The sequence below is a fragment of the Culex quinquefasciatus genome, chromosome 2, assembly GCF_015732765.1.
Source record: "Culex quinquefasciatus strain JHB chromosome 2, VPISU_Cqui_1.0_pri_paternal, whole genome shotgun sequence".
Classification (NCBI taxonomy): domain Eukaryota; kingdom Metazoa; phylum Arthropoda; class Insecta; order Diptera; family Culicidae; genus Culex; species Culex quinquefasciatus.
The window spans coordinates 50,772,162-50,795,257 of NC_051862.1; the positions used below are offsets into that span (position 1 = coordinate 50,772,162).

The 23,096-nt window shown below is 35.9% G+C and overlaps 1 protein-coding gene across 1 annotated transcript; it reads left to right on the forward strand.

The window, feature by feature from the left end:
• Positions 1-3,985: 3,985 nt before the first annotated feature.
• LOC6045876 lies at positions 3,986-4,438 on the forward strand. The gene has a single exon (XM_001863113.2). It carries the CDS (start codon positions 3,994-3,996, stop codon positions 4,420-4,422), a length of 429 nt encoding a protein of 142 aa, XP_001863148.2. The 5' UTR covers positions 3,986-3,993; the 3' UTR covers positions 4,423-4,438.
• The last annotated feature ends 18,658 nt before the right edge of the window (positions 4,439-23,096 follow it).

The following is a 23,096-nucleotide window of genomic DNA, read 5'->3' on the forward strand; positions in this document are numbered from 1 at the left end:
GGGTATCTAACGATCAAGATTTTTTCATACATTTCGAATGTAATAACAATATTTTTTTTAAATACTAAAAAAATCACAAAACTACGTTTTTTTGTAAAACTTTTCAAAATTTCAGTTTTTACAATATCTCATTTTTTTCAAAAATACGTAGTTTTGTGAAATGTTTTTGATTTTTTTCATTTTTTTTCATAACTTTCGAAATGAATGAAAAAATCCCGATCGCTTGAATTTTGAGTATTTTTTTTCGAAAATACGTAGTTTTGTGAAAATTTTGAGTATTTTCAAAAAATACGTTGTTTTGTAAAAAGTTTGAGTATTTTTTTAAAAATGTTGTTTTTACATTCGAAATTTATGAAAAAATCCGATTATTTGATACCCATATTGTAAAAACTGATATTTTGAAAAGTTTTACAAAAATACGTAGTTTTGTGAAAATTTAGAGTATTTTCAAAAAATATTGTTATTACATTCGAAATGTATGAAAAAATCCCGATCGTTTGACACCCACATTGTAAAAACGGAAATTTTGAGTATGTTATTCGAAAATTCGAAGTTTTGTGAAAATTTAGAGTATTTTCTAAAAATGTTGTTATTACATTCGAAATGTATGAAAAAATCCCGATCGTTTGATACCCATATTGCAATAAAAATGTATATTTGGTTTCTTTAGAGAAAAAAAAATGCATTTTCAAAATACAGGAAAATTACGTATTTTTGTGAAAATTTTCATGAAATTATAATTTCAATGGATAGTTGGCATCATCCCAATTTCAAAACACTATAATTTTTTCATGATTGCGTGATTTTTCGTACGATTAAAGCCAATGTCTCCCATATAGCCAAAATCCCATAAGCTCTGTGCCTCGGTTATGCACGCCTCGGTTTTGCATCCCCCATATGCGGTGCTAAACCGAGGCATGACTGTACAGTAATTTTTAATTTGCACAATACAAAAATATTTAAATACCTTACACCCTTCTCAAATGTTGTTTTCGAGTACTATTGGCTCCATATACACAAAAATGGCTTATATAGATCTAGGATAACATGTCTACAAAGTTTCATTGAAATCGGAGAGGGTCGAGTACAAAAGTACCAGAAACATTCCTGATTTTAGCTGGAATTGCTCTATTAATGTTAGGAAGGCGTCAACCAGGTGGATTAAATAACGTTTTTTTTTTTAGTTTAAATTTTCTGCATGTTTCAGCAAATAATGGAGAAGTGCGGTGCTTCGGTGGACGCGCAGTCCTGTTTTTTGTGATAATTTTTGTCTCTTTTGTGTCGCTCTTTGTGTGCATGAGGTGATTGGGCATAATAATTGAATAATGCCATCAAAAGTGCAGTGCTTCTTGGGACGCGCAGTTCTGTTTTTTCGTGATAATTTTCGTCTCTTTTGTGTTGCTATTTGTGTGCATGGGGTGATTGGTTTTATGTGAGTAGGTTTTATGTGATTAGGTTTTATTTTTTATGTTATTTTCTTTCTCTCCATTTCTTCAGTTTGATTTGCGATGCCTTTCCGTCGGGTCGTGTTTTTTTTCGCGTTCGTCGTCGGTGTGTTTTTTGTTTTTTTTTTGGCGTGCGTGTATGTGTGTTAAAGTGCGGCTGGTTCTGGTTGTCATCGATGACAATTGAGCCAGTCTTATTTGCGATGCCTTTCGGTCGGGTCGCAGGGTTTTTTCGCGTTCGTCGTCGGTGTGCAATAACAACAAAACCTTATCATACCATTTCAGCTCGATAAACATCGTAACTCGTCGTTCGCTTCGTTAATCAGTACCCCACTAAACATGAATCATGTAAAACTCGTAAAAACATCTCAATTAAAAAGTCAGACTGTTAAATTCTTCATCATTTAATTACAAATAATTTTGGTTCTATCTTTCCACAGCCGGCTGTCTAAGATAAATCCATTTCAATTAAAAGTTAACAGCCGATAAACGGGAAAGGACTCATCCGCAGCATCCGATTGCTTGCCTTGAGATTAAAACATAATACCTTTCAACAAACACTATGATTTTGGGTCGCATCATCATCTTCTATGGTGAATCCTGACCAAACACCCTATCCTACTAACAAATTTTCAGGTTCCTGGCGCTTGTGGGGTGTAAGCACAGAGTAAATCAGCTGCCCTAGTAGCAACCTGCGCTAACTAACATTCCCGTCCCTTAAAATCGAGATCTACAAACTGACATGGCGGGCGCCGTTGGTGGCCAATGACTGTTACCTATTCGCAACTGATCTAGCTTTAGCAATCATGGTGTTTTATCTTTTCAGCGGATTCATACATGCTGTTGATAAGGGAAACACCACTAGATCGTCGAAGCATATAATCAGTAGTGCTGAAAGGATATTACGGTTCTGTTCAGCAACGGAGGGGCAACCATGGGTGATCTCTCATGCTCATGCTCATGCTCATGCTCTGCATGTTTCAGCAAATAATGTAGTGGCTAAAATAACTTTTACTTTACATATTTTACTTTCAGGGTTTTTTTTATAAAATAGATTGCTTTTTACGGTAAACAATTAAAACTAATCAAATCAATTAAAAAACAGTGGTCAATGATTAGTGACGCCTCTGTTCCCGGGATCAACTTCCCAGTCGGGACCCGATGACCCGTTTCCTACCCAGTGTGGAACCCAGGCATGGCACACGATACTCGTACTAGAGTACAGCATAAACAGCAGGAACAATTTAATACCGAAAAGTTAGCCATAAGCACTTCTGACAGTGCGTAATATTTCAGCTTCATTTTATATTTATGATTCGCGATAGTACCGAGGCAGTGGCAGCATAGAAGTAGAAGCAGCAGCATATATACATAACGTGTGACGCAGCCAGCATAAACCGGGGAAAGTTCGGAGTTTTCTTCGCCTTTTCCGCTCAAGGAGAGGGGAAAGTGAGGTTAGGATCATGATTTTCAATTATACGGCGGATGGCAAATGAATAATCCCGCGGTTGGTTGCGCAGCTCAGCGCTGGTCTGGGCTTTGTGGGGCAGCACGCGAGAAGCAAAAAAAAGGAAGTTTCTGCTCCAGTCTAGTTGGAGTGAAACTTGAAACATTAAATTAATATCACTCATAATTACTGGCGCGGTGCGCGGTGGCATAGATTTCTGCTGGAAAGTTTCGTGAGTAACGATTTAAGACACACCCGGAGGGAGGTTTTTCCTTTGTTTCAAGGGAGAAGAAGTAATGATTTTCATGTTCCTTGCTGACACCTAATTTAAAAGTGATCAACTGGTCATCTAATCTTGGTGAAAATTGTTGAAGTAGGAGTTTGAATCAAACTTGCTATCGCTTAACCAGTACTTTTAACTTTAAACTGTGTAAACAATTTTTAACACCGATTCCACAATTCTTCGAAATTCAAAAGAAACTATCTTTTACACCCTCGTAGCAGACCGCTTATGACGCCCAGCTTACAACATTTTACCCACTAAAAGAGTGCAAGTTTTATGTGAAATGGCAAAGAAATGGAGCCGTTGATGAAATTTTATTTGTTTCCAACAACTTCACCTTGGTGCTGATTTGCCTTTCTGAACCATTAGGGATATAAGGTGAAGTGGGGTGTGGTTCACGTTACGTACTTTTATCAACTTTGTCGACGCAGTTACACCCAGTCATCGTGGTAAACAACAGCATAGACGAGGAGGAGGACGGTTTGGTCGCCGGTAGTTAAATCAGACTGCCAGTCTGGAATAGTTTCGCCGGAGGACGCCGGAGTACTTCCTGTGGGGAAGGAAGTGCTTAGAACGGGTACTACCAGGTATAATAAATCATCCGCTTCTGGACAGCTCTCGACTCGACTGAGCTCACTGTGTTTTCATGGGTTTGAGAAATAACACTTGCATAAATTGTAGTAAAGTTTGGGGAGACAGAAATGCAAGTATTTCTTGAATTCAAAATTGAAACAAAGTTTTGGAAAAGTACAGCAATGCAAATCTTAGCAACCCCTCAAAGAATCATTTTATCTGTCACTGCAAAAAATACAAACGTCATGAACTCCCACCCGGAACCCTCCAGCTCCGACCCCGAAGCAAAACTGCTCCAAACGGTGCGCCACTGTCTGGAGGGGGACTCGTACCTGCGGCGTGCCCGTTGCGACATGCGCCGCAAGGTCCTCGAAACGATCCAGGGCACCGGAGAAAATCTGTTCGCTGGCAACACTGCTGACCAGCAACTGCCGCCGCGCCCGATCCGGCTGATCAACCAGCTGATCCTGGAATACCTGGACTGGTACAACCTGCAGTACACGGCCGAGATGTTCGCCGTGGAGTCCGGAACGGGCCGGCTGGAGGCTCCCGTGCGGCGCCAGATGCTGCAGAGTTCGCTGAAGTCGGTGCTGGAGGATCCGGTCGAGTTTCAGCCGGATCTGCCGGTGCTGGCGGAGCTGGTCATGAAGCTGACGGTTGACGATATGGAGTGATTGTTGAAATAAAATATTTGCCTCAGATTTAATCGTCAAGTCGTGTTGATTGAATTCTGAAAGTAGAACATGCGAAGAACTCTGGCAACACTTCCAGAACATTAACTTTTTGCAACCCCCCTCATAAATCCGACAAAGGGAAAGTTTTTCTCGTCTCATTATTTCACCTCAGCAAAGGGATCGGGCCATCATCAATCATCCACCGAGACGGCGTTCGGGGCGTGGAAGGGTTGCCAGCATGCTAGGCACCAGCAATCTGTTGTCCAACTGGCTCCGGAATACACTGAGCCTTTTTTTGGTGATTTCACCGAGAAGGATTAACCGTGACCGTGAGGAAAAGCTCGCTAATCGCCAATCTGGAAGCTATAAATTTTAATAACTGCGCTGTTTTCGAAGCAGCTCAAGTGTGGATAATTGAAGGACAACATTGTGACCTTGAAAAGATGGTCGAGAAAAGTCTTTAGATTTTTTTTAATTCGATAAAACGATAAAGGATGATCATTAGATGACAATCAAAAAATTGTCATCAGAGATGGGACATTCTCAGCCAACTCACATTGCATGAATCTTCGTACAAGTGATAACATTTGTCCATGAACACGAATTCGAGGTCCATTTTTTTATGTCTTGTAACAGAGGGGTGATACGAACCCTCAATTTTTTTAACATGCGGAAAAAAGACATTTTTTCAACATTTTTTTTAATGCAACAGTTAATTGACAAAATACATAAACATTTCACTTTTACATCCACTCAAAGGGTGGGTGAGAAAAATGTACGACTCATGCTGAAAAATCTTCTTTTTGCAACATGTTTCATAATAGTAGTTTGTGCAACAAGTTGCAAAAAGAGGACTTTTTCAGCACGAGTCGTACATTTACATCACCGAGTTGGATAAATACGACGAGTGATAAAAAATCAAGTTTGCGAGTTGTATGGAACAACATTTTTTGCAATTCCGAAAAACACCATTTGAACAAAATTATAAGACACATACCATGCATTGAGGGCCTCGTCGCGCGGTGGTTAGCGGCTTCGTCTGCCGATCCCTAAGTTGTTATGGGGCGCGGGTTCGATTCCCGCCTTATCCTTCAGGCATTCTATCGGATGGGGAAGTAAAACGTCGGTCCATTTGCGTAAAAGAGGTTTTTAATGGTAACAACTTTTTAATTGAATTGCTTTTTTGATTTGACTAAAGCATTTGCTAACAAGATATTTTTTATTAAACTATCAGTTTGATATGATTAAGGATGATTTGATTAGTTTTCCGAGTTTGTTTCGGTTCAAAGAGTAATATCCATAATTCTGGATGTTTTTTCGAAAAGGTCCAAGTAACAAAATTTTCATATTTTGTTTTTGGGTGTTTTGGGTACCCCTGGCTCAAGGCAGTTAAAAAAACCTTTTAAAAAACATTAAACGCCTGTATTTGTATCATTTTAAGGAATTGTTTGATCGATTTGGTGCCTTCGGCAAAGTTGTAGGTATGGACTACACTGAAAAAATATACACATGGTAAAAAATGGTGATTTTTAATTTCACTTTTTGTCACTAAAACTTGATTAGCAAAAAACACTATTTTTATTTTTTCACTCTATGATTTATTTTAGGGGACATCAAATGCCAACTTAACAGAAATTTCCAGGTTGTGCAAAAAATCTTTGACCGAGTTATGCTTTTTTTAATACTGATTTTTTTCAAAAAATCGAAACATTGTTTGAACTTTATTTTTCGATGTAAGATCAAATCTGCAATCAAAAAGTACTTTAGTGAAATTTTGATAAAGTGTGTGTGTGTGTGTGGTCCAATCCAATACCCGCTAACCGGTAGCGAAATTATGGGAAAGTATAGTTTGTATCAGGCTTTGTATATGCCGAATGCTGATACAACTTATCTCAGTCCCGGGTATTAGGTTGGTGATAGCCCTCGCGCTGCTTTCAACGACCCGTTTCAGAATGACAGAGCTCCTTGCGGTCCAATTCCGAGGTCGCTGGGCATTGTTTGGCCCCGCCTAAACATAGAAGCAAGCATCTGAAGGAAACTCGATCTATATTTAGACTTCCAATCCCCTCAGGCAAATCAGGGATCAGCGCGTATTCAATATGAGAGGATAGAGATAACATGTTTCAACACTACGGATCAATTCAATGCTTGAGAGTAAACCTTCTGATGGCCGACTGCTTAGCGTCCCAGACCACCAATCCAAAGGTGTGAGTTCGAATCCCACCTGATTTATTTTCGATTTTGTTCATATTCAAAGTTCAAATTCATGATTCCAAATTTCAAAGGTACCGACCGGGATTTGATCCCTGAACCTTCTGCTTGTGAGACAGAAGCCGTAACCATTAAGCCACGGAGCCGGTGCTTTAGTGAAATTTTGATAAAGTGCACCATTTTTAAGTTAAGGCCATTTTAGGTAACTTTTTAAAAAATAGTCGCAGTTATTATTTAGTTTAAAGTAATGCCCACATTTGCCCACTTTAGAAAAAAAAATATTTTTAAAAAGATGTGAAAATTCTCTATACTTTACTTCTAAGATTTTTGTTGCTACGACGCTTTGTTGCTGAGATATTGCCATGCAAAGGTTTAAAAACATTAATGTTTTCAAAGTGTCATCCAAACGACCCATCATTTTTTAATGTCGATATCTCAGCAACTAATGGTCCGACTTTCAATGTTTAAATAAGAAACAGTCGTGGAATTTTCCGATCATTTCGAAAACAGTATTCTATTATTTTTTTTAAATCAAGACTAACATTTCAAAAAAGTGTAACATTGAATGCTTGGCCGTTTTGAAAGGAATGTCTTGATTCAAAAATTCATTTTAATAAATATTGTTTTCGAAAAGATCGCAAAATTTCACGACTGTTTCTTATTTAAACATTGAAAATAGTACCATTAGTTGCAAAGATATCGACATTGGGTGAGACTCAGAAAAAAATAATTTTCCTTTTTTTAATGAAAAACGTTGCTTAATCCACTTTTAGGTGGGTGGTGCCTTCCTTACATTCATTAAGTTACACTACAGAGCCTCAAAAAAGAGTTTAAACAAGACTAATTTTTATCAAAATATTTGAGATCCGGCCTCCAAAAAGTGCATAAATAACACTCATAACTTTTGATAGGATTGGCAGATCTTCAAAGTTTTGGGCTCGTTGGAAAGGTCTTTTAAATACCTTTCAAAAAATTCATAGCATGACGGATTTCCTTACAAAAACCACCCTTTTTACAATCTTCCGGACTTTATTCGAAATCGGTTTTTAAGCATAACTTTTGAAGTACTTTACTAAACTTCATAATATTAACTAGGGTCTTGTGGGACCCCAAGACAGATCGAATGAAACCAACACGGTCGAAATCGGTTCAGCCAATCCGGAGATAATCGTGTGCATATTTTTCGGTGCACGGACTCACATCCAGATTCCAGACACACGCACAGACATTTGTACAGAATTTGATTCTGAGTCGATAGGTATGCGTGAAGGTGGGTCTACGAGGTCTAATAAAGAAGTTCATTTTTTGAGTGATTTCAAAGCCTTTCCTCATTGAGGTGAGGAAGGCAATAGAGTGCCTAGAAAAAAATGGCCTGCTCCACAAGCGGATGACGGTTTTTCGGTTATTTTAAGCATCTGTGCAAATTTTGAGCGAAATTGGTTGAGATTACCTCATTGATACATTGATATGGGTATCCGGCGCCGTCACTCCGTGCCGTACTCAAACACTTAGGAGCCCAGGGCGGCGAAGTCCTTGTAGTTAAAAGGAAGACACTATAGAGGTTGGTACTAACAATGGTGGCCGACAGCTATAAAGTCAACTTCGTCGTTAACTCATTGATACCCGAGCCTAAAGTTGGAGAAAAAATTGATTTTCATACAAAAATTACATTTTTAAATTGTTAACAATTTTGCAGGATCGAGGTTTACAGCTTTGGTATGTTCTACAAAGTTGTAGAGCATCACCTTTAAGTATCAATGGGTAAATGTTGACCAATTTTGCTCAAATTTGGCCCAGAGTCCTAAATAATTCCTGAGTCCTTAATAACCACAAAATTCAAGATGGGTAAATCTTCTTCTGGTAATTCTCTAACAGGGAAAAGTTGCCCAGACCCCTCTTTTATTTGCGTGAAACTTTGTCCTAAGGGGTAACTTTTGTCCCTGATCACGAATCCAAGGTCCGTTTTGCCTTCCTCACCTCACTGATAAAAAAATAAAATCACTCGAAAAATTTTCACTCGAAAAATAAAATCACTCGAAAAATGAACTTCTTAAATACACCTCCTAGATATACCTTCACGTATACATATCGACTCAGAATCAAATTCTGAACAAATGTCTGTGGGGATGTGTGTAGACACGATTTTTTTCCACAAGATTATCTCAGAACTGAGTGAACCGATTTTGGCCGGATCCGCCTTATTCTGTTCGTTTTGGGGTCCACTAAGACCCTATTAAATTTTATTTTGTTTAGTAAAGTAATTAGAAAGTTATGCCAAGAAAAAGATTTTTGTAGATACAAAAAAGGGTGATTTTTTGCATAACCTCAAAAGGCCGGGACTTTTTGTTTACTTGCGAGAGTCACGCCAGATGCGAAACGCGCGGTTGCCATATTGCTTCAAATGAGAGTCTGCATGTTTTCTGGAAAAGTCTGTATCAAGTATATTTTTTTTTTTTTCATAAACTTATTTTCGTTATTACTTTGTAAATGTGAGGAAGGCGCCACCCACCGAATGGTGGATTAAGAAACGTTTTTCGATTTCTCATGACTGAGGGCCGGTAACCTTTTTTAACGTGAAGACTTCCATCATTGTCATGATTTTTCGTTCAAAGATATAAATTTTGCGTCGCTTTTAATATTTTGACAAAAATTCTTCAACAAGTTGTTTAGAATAGTGTCCTACACATGCTGATTCCTTTTGGTAACGATTATCCCATTCCTTGTAAAGTTATGGAAATCGTCATTAATCAATGATTGCCAACTAGAACGTTAATGACTGTGCCACAAAATGATATAAATTTTGAAACACATTTGATTTAGATCAAAAATTCTATCAGTGGCTTCAACCGGCACATGCTGATTCCTTTTGGTGCTAAAATTCGTTAAATTGAATTTAATACAGAATATTGTATAGTGATGCTCAATTTTCTTCGAAAATGATCAACGGCTTCACCTTAAGAAAAAAAAAGTTTTGAAAAAGTTGGTTATGTCGATCATGGCCGCTCATCGTCAACCGCGACAGACACGAACGATAAAACAAAGAGAATCGCAAAGAGTCGCTTTTTTCAAAAAAAAATTTTTGTAAAATCACGGTAACTCGTGATGGTAACAAGAAAATCCCTTATATTTATATATCACAAATTTTGTAATTGTCTGTTGTAGGGGAGTTTGGGGTAATATGGACAGTGGGGGTAATTTGGACACCCCTTTAAAAATCACGTTTTCTTCGGATATAAAGTGAAAACGGCAATTTAAGTGATAAGGCTAGTACTAGTAATGGCCTAGGAGTATGGACAAACCAAAAAAGTTGGAATAGGTTAAGTAGTTTATATAATATGTAAAAGTTTCCAAAGGCCGTTTGGCACTGCCTTAAATTCTAATATTTGAAGGTTAGGAAATAAGGTTTTGCAGGAGTTATATGGCAAAAAAGTGGACATTTTTTGTTTAAGGGGGATGCTTGGACGATGCCTGAGATACGTACGTATAAAAATTGTGCATTTTATCCATTTTTATCATCAAAAATCGCAATTTATGATAGAATATGCTATGGGGGTAATTTGGACATGGCTTGTGGGGTAATTTGGACATACCTGAAAGTCTACCTGTCAGGCAACAAAAAAGTAACATTCATGGTTGGATGAGTTTTTAAAGGGATTTAGGTAAATTTAGAGGGATTTAATAAGTCAAAACAATCAAAAATGAATGTGAGCAATGAGAACTTTCACAAAACCCCTATTTTTTAATTTAGATAAATTTATTCCAATATTCGAATTGATGAAAATCTGATTACTCTACATTTGGCGTTCAACAAGACTCTAATGTTGATTGCTTTTAATTAATTTCTTTGACATTTCTAATTTCTATGCTGGTTTACAATAATATTTAAATTTGAAGGGATACTGAATGTAAAATTTAAAAAAATATGATATTTTCAGGCTAATAAATTCTATATAAAGATTGATCTATATAAACATAAACGATACCTTAATCACTAAAAACAAGTATAGTGTGCCTGATCCAGAATCAATGTTTAAATCATTTCAGTATTAATGATTAAATTATGTTTACTACACTGAACTATTTGTTATCTTCCTATTGAATTAAAGTTCTATCACAAAATCATTATTTAAACCTTTGATGAAATATTGTGAGCAACACTTCAAAATATAAAGCAATTACAAAACCAGGTTGAAGGATAAAAAACATGCTCAAAAAATCAAATGTTAAACTTATTCTTCAACATGTGTCCAAATTACCCCACAAAAGGTGTTCAAATTACCCCACAAGGTATGTCCATATTACCCCACAAAGCATGTCCAAATTACCCTACAAGGCATGTCCAAATTACCCCATAGGGGTGTTCATATTACCCCCACACAAAAATGTGGGGGTAATTTGGACACCTTTTAACTTTTGCGATAAAAATGGATTTTTCATCAAAATTTATCGAAATGAATGACATTTTATCATCAAATATGGTCTCTATTATCCTCTGGTGTCATCCACATTCCTTTAAAATATCCATACAGCCCGTAACAGAGCAATTTCCTTAGGGTGTCCAAATTACCCCACACTCCCCAACAACTTTGTAGAACATTATTACACTCTACAAAATAACCCTGCAAAGTTAGAAAAAATACGAAATTTTACAATAAAACATTTTGTTTGAAATGAAAAAAAACCCTTTCAAAAAAAATACAGTTGAGTTACGAAACATGGCATAGTTAAAAAAACTTTTTTGAGGTTTTTTTTTATGCAAAATACTTTTTTTCAATTTTTTATATTTTTTAACGTAGCGTCCAATTTTACATGAAATCAAATTTCCATCTCATCACCTTATTGGGCTGAACATTATTCAAAAATAGTAGTTTATGCAACAAGTTGCAAAAAAAGGATTTTTTCAGCACGAGTTGTACATTTATCCAACGAGGTTTACCGAGCTGGATGAATACTAAGAGTGATGCAAAAATCAAGTTTTGCAACGAGTTCCATACAACATTTTTTGCAATTCCGAAAAACACCCATTGAGTGAAATTTTAAGTCAAATTCTCATGTATTTTGTCAATAAATCGTTTAAATAAAAAAAAATGTTGAAAAGTGTTACTTTTCGAAACAAGTGCCGAAAAGTTCAACTTTTCAGCACCCATTTATTTTGAAAAGTGTTGCTATTCGATTCTGGTATTTTTGATACACAAAAGTAGGCTTTTTCGTCGTTTAGGAATGACAGGAAAAGTAAGTAGTTTCACGACGGAATAGCAAAAATTTACTTTTCGAAACAAGTGCTGAAAAGAAGAACTTTTCAGTATTTATTTTGAAAAACGTTACTATTCCATTGTGTCATTTTTGGCACAAAAAAGTAGGCCTTTTTGTCGTTCAACAATGACAGAAAAACTAAGTAGTTTCACGATGGAGTTACAAAAAATATTTATTTTAAATTAATTAAACTGAATTGTTTAATTGAAGTTGAGTCACCTGAAACAAAAAACCGGTGAAAAGCTCCGTCACCAAATTAATCCAAGGGCCTCACCCTTCGAAACTAAACACAAAACCTCTCCCGGGACAAGTTTTCCACAAACGAACATTCGAGGAATTTCTTCCCGTTATTTTGCTACCAACGAACAATTGTGGTGTGATGAATGGCACTCTGCAAAATGTTTTGCCTCAGACCACAAACACAACACAATGCAGTGGATGTGTGTGTGTGTGTGTGTGTGTGTGTGTGTGTGTGTGTGTGTGCGTGTGTAAGAAGGTGTTGTGTTACACAAACCAAGAGAGCGTGAAATGGAAGAAAAGTGCATGTCACCTCGACAGTCTTACAAAGGCTCTCATGGTGGGTGTGTGAGGGTGAGTGTGTGTGTGTGTGCATAAGAGGTCTAAGTACAACTTAGTGTTAAACTTGCACATGACTCGGTTTTGCCGTAAGGACGTGTAAGGGAACCACGTGTGTGCGTTTGAATAAGGACGGTGAAAGGTGTTTCACTATAAGATGGTACTTGTCTTTACTTGGGTGTTGTTTTCTGGTTATTGTTTGAAATAGCTGTTGTGTGTTGTTCTATTTCAATAACGTTGAATGCTCAGATTAATTTCTTTTTCTTATGATAGCTATTCCTACAGATTTTTTTACAAACTCAACTTCTGAAGCTATAATTGGTTCTTAAACTCTCTACCTGCAAACCATTATCCAATTGGCAAAGTGCCATTTCGTAGATATAACAAAAAGTATCACGACCCTGAGGTCGCAGAAGCCCCAAAATCCAGCTCCAACGCACAATGACAGCTCCATAGAAATCATTCCGGCGGGGCAATTAAACAACAAAACGAAGCCCAAATCTGGGAAACCCCAACCCCGGCCTCGGGTTGGAAATCCAATAAATGGACCATTTTCGACCATGGGCAATAAATCTTTCCCCGAAATGGGCACTCGATTTTGATCTGAAGGTTCGCCTTTTTTTTTTGTTGTTTGCGTGGGTGAGTTGTGTTTGCGTGAGGCAGATTAGTGAGGCATTTGTGAATTTATTCTGCTGCGGGGAGGATAAATGGCCCATAGAAGCTGACACCGACCTTTGGAAGTTTTTTCTGTTGATGCCTGTGTGAGCACTTGACTAAGTGGCCCTTAAATTTGGCAATGATTTCGGGAGCACTCGACTCGAAGGTTACGGTGGGTGTCCCGACTAATTAGACACGGTCAAGGTGACGCTCGAAAGGTCATTAAGGAGCTTGTAATTGAAAACAAGTCATCAATTATGAAACTTAAAATCAAAACCAACAAAGAGAAAGTATCTACATCAAACTACTCAATATTCAATTGTGTCCTAGGACGTGATTGATTTTCCGCCAATCTCCAATCACCGCACAAGTCCAAACTTGCCCTGAAATTCTAATCAAGGAACTCAATCAGCTGTCACGTGGACACTTCTTCCACGAGTTAATCAAACTGAACCAAAGTGAAAAACTGGGCTGACGGGAGGGAGGCGGGTTGAAAGCACTTGCCAAAAACTTTTCCATCGAAATTTTCTTCAATGCTCTAAACTTTTATCACACTTTGCCGGCGCCGCGCACGTGGTTGGCCTTAGCAAATAGCAAAGCCTTGATTCATCTGTCGAAAGCCCTCCTCACAGCCCGCAAGTGTGAGTTGGTGTGGTCAAGTACTGACGCGCGTCTAAGATTTCGTCCAACTTGACAACTTTACAGAGAAACTTTCCTCGAAACACGAGTCGTTAGTTGAGTGAAATGTGGAAGCAACTGTATAGCGGTTGCAGGTTTGCTGAACTGTGAAATGGAGTGGATTTGGAATTTGTAAACTAGTCGACTCCGTCTCCGACTTTAACAACAACTCCCATTCAAAGTTATTTAAAAAGCTTCATCAGGGAGTTGATTTCAAATTCAAATTTATTAAGTAAAAAGTGTCACGAAACGATTTCAAATTCACTTCACTTGACTGCAAACTAAAACCAGTGACTGACAGTTTCAACTTCGACAGGAAAGCTGAGTCAAGAGGGGGTTGTCTTCGTTAGATAACTCTGAAATCTAGTTTCCCTGCAGCTTCCTTAACCGATGTACACAAACTTGATTCGTATGCAATGTTTGAAATAAGAGACCTACTTCCCTCCTCTCCCCCATTAATCCTACATCCTTCTTGATTTCTCAATTCTCCACTACTGAATGCTCAAGTCTGTTTCTACGAAAATTTAAATCCGTCATTCTTAGCTTTCGGAATTACATCGCCTCTGCCTTTCGAAAACTGCTCTGCAAAGGCATCAATCTCGATTCCAACTGACGGAGGGTGTTCGAGGAAGCCAAAGACCCAAGTAAGTCGAAGGAAATCGAGATCCTGATCCCGGGTACTGCGCTGCAGTTGAGCACAAATCGACTACATGACTACAATGTCAATTGTAGTGAGTGACTTCTAGCTCTAATGCCACACGTCGCCGTCGTCGTCGTCGTCATCCTCGACCTGCTGGCTCTGTCGATGAGAGCAATCAGTACACGAGGATAACTTAATTTATTTTCTACTGAATTGAGATTCCGGAAACGATACTACGGGATTTGGGAAAGTTGGGCTGGGGGGCTTTGAAGAAACTTTGTACGCGAGTTGGGTTGACCTGAAAGGGTGAGGAGTTTAAGGAGTTCAGATTGAAAACTAATCAAAAATTAACACCTCATTCGAAAGTTGGTAAAACACATTTCTTTTTAATGCTTTCAATACTAAATAACACATAAAGCAATGGCAATGGTTTTGTCCAACCCCCTTCAAAATTTTAATTAAAAAAGGAAGCTAAAAGTTATTGCAACATATTAAAATTGCAGTTGAACAAACTTGTACCATCGATTAAAAATAGTTTAGAATACAATATACATATAACGTTTATTTAAAAAAAAAATCAAACAGAAAAATGTAAGGTACTTAACAAACTTGGATACACACAACACATTCGGATAAAGCATATTTTCATGGATTTATTGATATTTTCAAAACAAATTGATAGTTGTGACCTGGGTGCTGAAAAGACAGAATACGTAACGTGATTTTCGAAAGCTCCCCACTAATACAGCTGCACTACAGCTGTAAACATAAACAAAGTAGAAGGCTATGTTCAAGCTCAAGCGTGACATATTTTTTGCTGCTGAAGTGAATTGTTTTAAAACATTTTGGATCTGTTAATATTAAAATTTTCGCTGAAAAATGAAGTGCTTCGCTCTTTTTTTCTAAGTAGACTAAACGATGGGAGGCCAAAAGAGGCTTTTTTTGGTTTTCCATGTGATGACAAAAAAAAATAAACATTAGATCGATCACAATACTTGCCACTTCTTGGTAGCATTTTGCAAACAGTAAATTGGTTCCGCTTTGACAGTTCTAAATTGAGGCCGCTTTGCGAACCACTATTCTGCACCCTAGTTGTGACTAATCAAATGCACAGTGGTCCAGATCGCAAAATTAAGAAGAGAATGGATTTTCCAAATAATTCTTAAATTTTTAGAGCTTTGGTGTCTTGAGAAGCGTTGTTGCAACTAAAAAGTGGCACCTTTTGGTTTGGTTGAAAATTAGAGTGGTTCACGGTTAGGGTGATTTTGAAAATCTAACTTTTCAGGAATATTTTTGGGAATTTTTTTTTGTCTTCTTGAAAGTTGTTGAGCTTGCCAATCCAAACATTTTTGTCGAAGACACCAAAATTTTATCTCGTAATCTACGCTTTCTAAACAAAAAATCTTTTTTTTTAACGTGGTGATTCAGGGTTAAGTTTAAGAGAAAAGTGATGTTTGGGGAACTTTTAGAGCTCCTCAAATCAACATTTTCATTTTTTGACAAGTCCATCTAAAATTATCATTTAAAATCAAAATATAACAATTCAATTCTGAGGGCAAATTCAGAATCAGCAGAAAAACATATATTTGGAAAATTTTCGAAATTCATTAGGGTAGTCCCATATGGTTTTCCATTAAAAATTAGATTTTTTCAAATGAAGATATCTCGAATTTAAAGAAAAACACCTCCTCTTTGAAATTCAACCTGGCGCTTAATTTTGCCTGCGCCTTTTCAAGATATTTAAGTTTAAAATTTGCTTCTTTTTTACCTTAAAATAGCTGTAACTTTTGACCCTTATGTCCAAATTGACTTGTCACAAAATAAATTTGTTGGATTTGTAGAGCTCTAAAAGTGTCCCAAACATCACTTTTCTCTTAAACTTAACCCTGAATTGCCACGTTCAACAAACAAATTTGGTCGTAGAAGGCGTACACTCAAAGTCAGAAATATCCCTCAAAAGGGTACTTCCAATCCTCAAAAAGGATACTTTCTATCCTTTTTTAAAGTTCACCCGGTGTCACCCTTTTAAAAGGGTATGTCAAATTCAGTACATTTTCGATACCCTTTTAAAGGGTGACGACGGGTGAACTTGAAAAAAGGATACTTTTTACTTTGAGTGTAGATTACAAGATAAAATTTTGGTGTCTTGGACAAAGTTGCTTGGATTGGCAAGCCCAATAACTTTCTAGAAAACGAAAAAAAAATCCGAAAAAATCCTGAAAAGTTTGATTTTTAAAACCACCCTAATCGTGAACCACCCTAATTTTCAACCAAACCAATAGGTGCCACCTTTCAATTGCAACAACTATTCTCAAGACATCAAAGCTTTAAACCTTCACCATAATTCGTAAAATCAATTTTCCACTTTATTTTGCGATCTGGACCACTGTGCAAAGTTAGAAGCAAATTGTGTTACTTTTTTGTTTGAAAATTTAAACAAAAAAAAAATGCCTTTGACCGTCATAATTGCAAGTGTAAAAATTATTTATTTATTTTGATGAAAGGTGTTATTTGAATAAGGTATGGAGGGGAAATAAGAACCTTGGGCATTTTCTAGCAAAGTTTTGTCCTTTTGAAAAGTAACCTCAGAGTACAGTCATCCCACATATTCGGAACACCCACAAATTCGGAACACTTTTATGATAATTTGTCAATAGCATGCCAAAAGTAGCTTTTCTGTCGACCTTACTATTTTTAGAACCTTCATTTGGACATTATCTTGCTATTTCACTAGTAAAAGTAGTACTTTTTGAACAAAAACTTCATTCCAAGACTATTTCGTCCAGAGCAGCAAAACACTGCCTCCAAATGGCCTGTTTCATAATTGTGGGATGTTATTGTGCCTCCCACAATTGTGGAACACCTGAATTTAACTGACATTTTCACAAAAAAGTATTCAACCATGTATAAAACATCACTAAGCTTGAGCTTTATTGGTTTCAGTGTGTGAAGTCATTATTTGGTAATAAATATGTACTCCTGGAGAGATCCAAAGTTTGTTTACATTCGTAAGAAAAAAGTGTTCCGAATTTGTGGATTTCAAGGGTCAAAGTAATTCTTCAAAAACTTCATATAAAAGTAAAAATTTGCCGATGTTCGATACAGCATTCGAAAGATCGCAAGAAAAGCTTTCAAATGAAGTTAAAAGCGAATCATTAAGTTCAATTATCGATTTGCTATGATTTTTTGAACATTGGCCGATCTGGAAACCGTTCCGAATATGTGGGATGACTGTACTAACTTTTGCTTGAATTAATTTACTCGCCTATTTCTTATGTTTGCATTTTTTGAATACGTTTTTACTGAAAAAAACACGTATGGAATTATTATAAACTTGCATTTTTATATTATTTTATTTGACACTCAAATTTTAATTGCTCCATTGTTTGTTTAAGTTTTTTTTTTGCTTTTCTTATATTTGCCAAGCTTCTATCCTTTCTTGATAAAAGCAAACATTCCAAGGTTTCATTTATGAAAATAGTTCAACTTGTTAATTAATTTAACAATATTTGTATTTAATAAATAATAATACTATTTATACTAAAAAAAGTAATGATCATTATCTCCTAATGCACATGTTCAAAGGTTAAATTTTTGTCTTTACTTTTTTCAACAGCTTCGAAATTCAGGGTTTTATTTCAAATTTAAAACACATTTTTGTCGTCCGAATCTCTTCTACTTTTTCTCCTGCTCTCCCTCTCCCTTTGATTGTATAGTGTGAGATTGGCTCGAAAAGGCCCAATCGCTTTCCATCACTCCAACATTTTAAATTGTCCCAAATATGTGTTATATATGGTTGCATTTAAAATTTCGAAGTATATTTTTTTACTAAAGAGTAGAAAATTTCACATTACAGTCCATACCCAAATTTTTTTCTCGAGTATGACCCCTAAACTACTTTAAAGTGATTAAGAAATTTACAATTTCAGGATGGCGGCCAAAATGGGGGTAGTGAAGTATTGAAAAAATCATTTTTTATTAATTCAATAGGCAATAAACCATTCCAATTTGACTAAAATGTTGTCGCATTACTTGATTTTGATGTTTAAAGTATTAAAACAAATAAAAATATGAAAAACAAAATGTTTTGTTCATGATTCGATTACTCGAAGTCCCAAAAAAGCTTCGGATAATCAAAACTTCGCATAATCGAGGCTTCGGATAATCGAGTCTTTAGTTTTTAACATTGTAAATTAAATCAATGATATCGCTAGTTGAAAAGTTAGGCTAGTTGGATGACACTAAGCAAAACTTATTTCGAAAAATAAAAAAATAATTGAATGTAAAGATTTTAACTTCAAGCCATGTATTCAACATTTCAAAGAAAAATGAGTTTCAAAATGAACTTAACACCTGTCCAGTTGTTTCCGAAATCAGGAAATGATTTTCTGAAACATTCAAAATATTTTTGAGCTATCTTAAACATGCTAAAAACCATCTACAATGCAGGAAAAAGCATTCAAAAATGTTTTAGCTGATTGCACGTCTATTTCCTTTGCAATTTAAAAAAAATGAAAAAAAAAATTACCACTGATTTTTTGGACTAATTTTAAAGTATTAAAAAAACTTAAATTGTATAAAATTTTCTCAGCTTGTTTTTTTTTATCAGAGGTGGTTTCTTCATGAAGCATTTTTACACAGCAAATTCTGAGCATTTTTCTTAACTTAATTTTGAAATTGTGCTCTTAACACAAATGTGTAAAGTCATTTAATTTTTTTTCAATTAAAAAAAAAATCTTATTTTCCGAGAACTAACTATTATTTCAAATATTTAACAGCAATACGAGATTTTTCGCCATTTTCAATTTAACGCTTTTCTTATTCCCTTGAAATTTATAAAATATACTCAAATTAAAAAAAACATACGTTTTTAGATTTTTTAAATAATTAATTTTTTTTTGAGTACTTTTCCCGTCTTTTGCAAAACCATTTTTAGAAATACATCCAAATAAAACCCAGCTAAAAAAAGTTGAAAGGAACTTCAAAACTGTAACATGTTAATCAAGGGGCATTTTTTTTTTTGAAGGCTTCAAAATTTTCATATTTTTTCTTCAAATTAACTGAAAACAATCTAAATATTTTTTCTGTATTTATAATCATACTAAGCATGTTAAGGCTCATTTAAAAATATTTTTTCAATTAAATTCCGATTTTGTTTGCAAAAAAAAAAATCGTCAATATTTAGATATTTTGGAAACTAATAATCGCAAAAAAAATGTCAGGTGTTAAATGCATTTTGAATACAATTTCATTTAAATTTTGAAATCATGGCTCGAAATTTCAATTTCTACTTTTTTATATTTTTTTGGCCCTCCTCGACTTTGCTCAGAATTGAAGGAAGCTAAAATTTAAAAAAAAATTGTATTAGCCTAACGAGTGAAATAAAATATCAAATTTATTTCCTGTGAAATTATTATTTTTCTTTTTTGAAAAGTTTAATAACATTGCAGAACACACCAAATTGATAAGAAAATTACTTTCATGATAATTATTTCAGAATACTCACAATTTAATGGAACCATATATGAAAAATACTTATGACCCAAAATGACTTTTTAACCTATGGAATGCATATACAATGTTTCTTCCTAATTTAAAATCCTGATAAAATTCGAATAACTAAAGATAATTTCTGTCAAATCATTTTCAGTTCGAATAGGAAATCAAAATACTTTGCAGTTATATCAATTTTCAAGCTTTTATGAAAAAAAAAAATGTTGGGTTACTCTTTTTTATATAAATATAATTGTACGCAAAAATGCATTTTACATGTGGAGCCAATAAATAATGTTGATTTTTTGAAGGTAAACATTAATTTTGTATTCAGTTATGTGTAAAAAAAATAAATTCAACAGAAATTGATGAAATTTTCACGGGCTCGTGATGTAAAATTAAACATTTTTGACGAAAAATCTTGACAAAATCCCAGATATAATCTTGGGATTTTTTTAAGTTGTGTTTTATAAAATATTTAAAGGTAACATATCAATGAATGTGTCCTCTCTTGTACCAAGTTTGCTGGGATTCCTATCTAGATTGATTAAGATAGCATAGTATTTTATTCGTTTTAAATTTGTTGCTACTTTCAACCTCCGCGATAAAATGTTACACCACAGATCAAACCGTGCAATCTTCCTTTACAACTTTTCACGCTTGTTTCCTGGTTGCCAACGACGATGACGACCACACGTGCAGAAAAAAAGCTCCTCGCCCCGTGTACAGCACACGAATCTAATCGCACTCACATATGCTGCCATCCATCCATGGTTCGTTTCATGTTTGCATTGGCTGATTGCGTGTCTGATTGTGTTTGACTATTGGAAAATCCCAGGGCACCGCATCCCGCCGACGACGATCGTTTTCCACCGCACGTCCTGGTCATGGTGAGGCAGAGAGAAGAAAAAAAACCCCAGTTGAAGGATGGATTCGCTTAGATCATATTTGGACTGGGAAATCGAACTCGTTCCGAACATTCCTGTGGACCGCAAGAAAAGTGTTCCCCTCGGACCTCGAAGATCAAACCGAGCTTAATTTCCACACTTTTATCATGTTCTCACTATAATAGTGACCGCCACATGACAGGACAAATTACTGGGGCATTCTTTGGCCAGCATGGCGTCAGGATTTCGTTTTTTTTTCCTCTTTCTCTGCTGTTTGTGGAGCCGATTTGGTCCGAGCCAGAAAGTGAAATAATTGGTTTCATTTCTCAAGTGACTGTATGCTGGCTGTGTTGGTTTGATGGGAAAAAGTCAGAATGTTACAAAGAAAGGGTTTTTTCTGGCTGAGCAAATCGGAAACGTTTTCGAACTTCATTTAGTAAGTCGTTTCTTCACATGAGTTCTTTTCTTTTTCGTTTTTGTTTTGTATTTTTGGAACTCAACTCAACTCAACTCAACTCAACTCAACTCAACTCAACTCAACTCAACTCAACTCAACTCAACTCAACTCAACTCAACTCAACTCAACTCAACTCAACTCAACTCAACTCAACTCAACTCAACTCAACTCAACTCAACTCAACTCAACTCAACTCAACTCAACTCAACTCAACTCAACTCAACTCAACTCAACTCAATTCAACTCAACTCAACTCAACTCAACTCAACTCAACTCAACTCAACTCAACTCAACTCAACTCAACTCAACTCAACTCAACTCAACTCAACTCAACTCAACTCAACTCAACTCAACTCAACTCAATTGTTCAATGATTCTCAATTGTTCAATGATTAATAAAATGTTTGCCCCTCCAATTTTAAAGTGTTAGTTCTGCTGCCACAAACAAAACGCAATAAACTAGAATTACACTTCTTAAAAAAACTATTTTCCACCAAACGACGATTATCCCTTTACCCCCGGCATTTTCCAACCATTCAATATGCTCTCGTTTTTCATACACTTTTCCATCATCTTTTTCCCCGCTCAGTTTCAAATCCCTTTCGCCCTGTTTATTATCGAGTGGGAGTGAACGAGCGAAACTTTGGTAATTTCCGAGGAAAACGCGAAAAGTTAAACCCTTGAACACCAGGCGGTTTTTGTTTTCTTGAGTATTGTTTTTTTTTTTCGTTCTCCTCTTTTCAAGAGTGCATTATCCTTTCTTGGTTGGATGTTGCGAACGTTTTTCTGCGAGATTATCAAAAACAAAAACAATTTTTCTGCTAGCTGCATAGCTTCATGAGGTTTGAAGTGTTTCTTGCATTTTATTTAACATGATTAATCTCTTAAATTCTTTTCAATTAAATTTTAAATGACAACATCAATTATTTTCTAAAAAAAAAATTGGCAAAATTACCACTGTTATATTTTTTTATTAAATTGATAGTGTTGAATTTTAACAGTATTACAATAAATTCATTGCTACAAATTCATATTCAAACTTGTTGAGTAATTAACACCCCTTTTCGAAGTGAGAGGGCGCGCACAGAGCAGAAGGGTCAGCTGTTACCATATCAGGCCTGAGGGCAGACGGCCAGCTCATATCTCATTGTCAACGGGCATGTTGATCCCAGTTGGCCCAACACGTGACCAGTCAAATTTCGTCCCTCCCACTTCCCTCCTTTTTTAAATTCCACCCTCCAAATGTACACACATTCATTCATTCGATGCAAACCACACACATACTCACTCTCTCACACACAAATTTCATTCGCCAAATGTCACCCCAGGAATGTGTGTGTGTGTTGTTGGGAAATTTTTGGCTGAACAAACATGAATTCCATGTTTTCCAGCTGAGCAAATTACGGTCTATCGGGGCCAAAACTGTTTTGGGTTGCCCCTCCCACCATTCAGGCCATCATTCCCTTTCCACCACTTTCCATTCACATGCTTCCAGCTTTGGAGCCGAGTGCATTTCCGTTTCCAGTGCTGGCCCTCGGGATATTATTATTTCAAATGTAGTCTAAGCGGTACGGTCAAATTGGAATAAAGTTAAGAGATTTTTTAGTTCGAAAAAAAAAACAATGTTTGAAAATATACAATTGCTAAAAAAAAATTAACCTGAAAAAAAACTGACGAAAAGAATGAAAAAAATATTGTTTGTCTTTATTTTTAAGTTCCTCAATGTCTTTCATGTATGCTTAGTAAAATCGCAATGAAACAAAAGAAGACTTAATATTTAAAAAAAAACATGAAAGTATAATCAACGTAGATGTAATTGGTT

Bases quoted from the DNA above. Each gene is read 5' to 3' on its own strand.
- LOC6045876 (XM_001863113.2), top strand. From the start codon at position 3,994: ATGAACTCCCACCCGGAACCCTCCAGCTCCGACCCCGAAGCAAAACTG.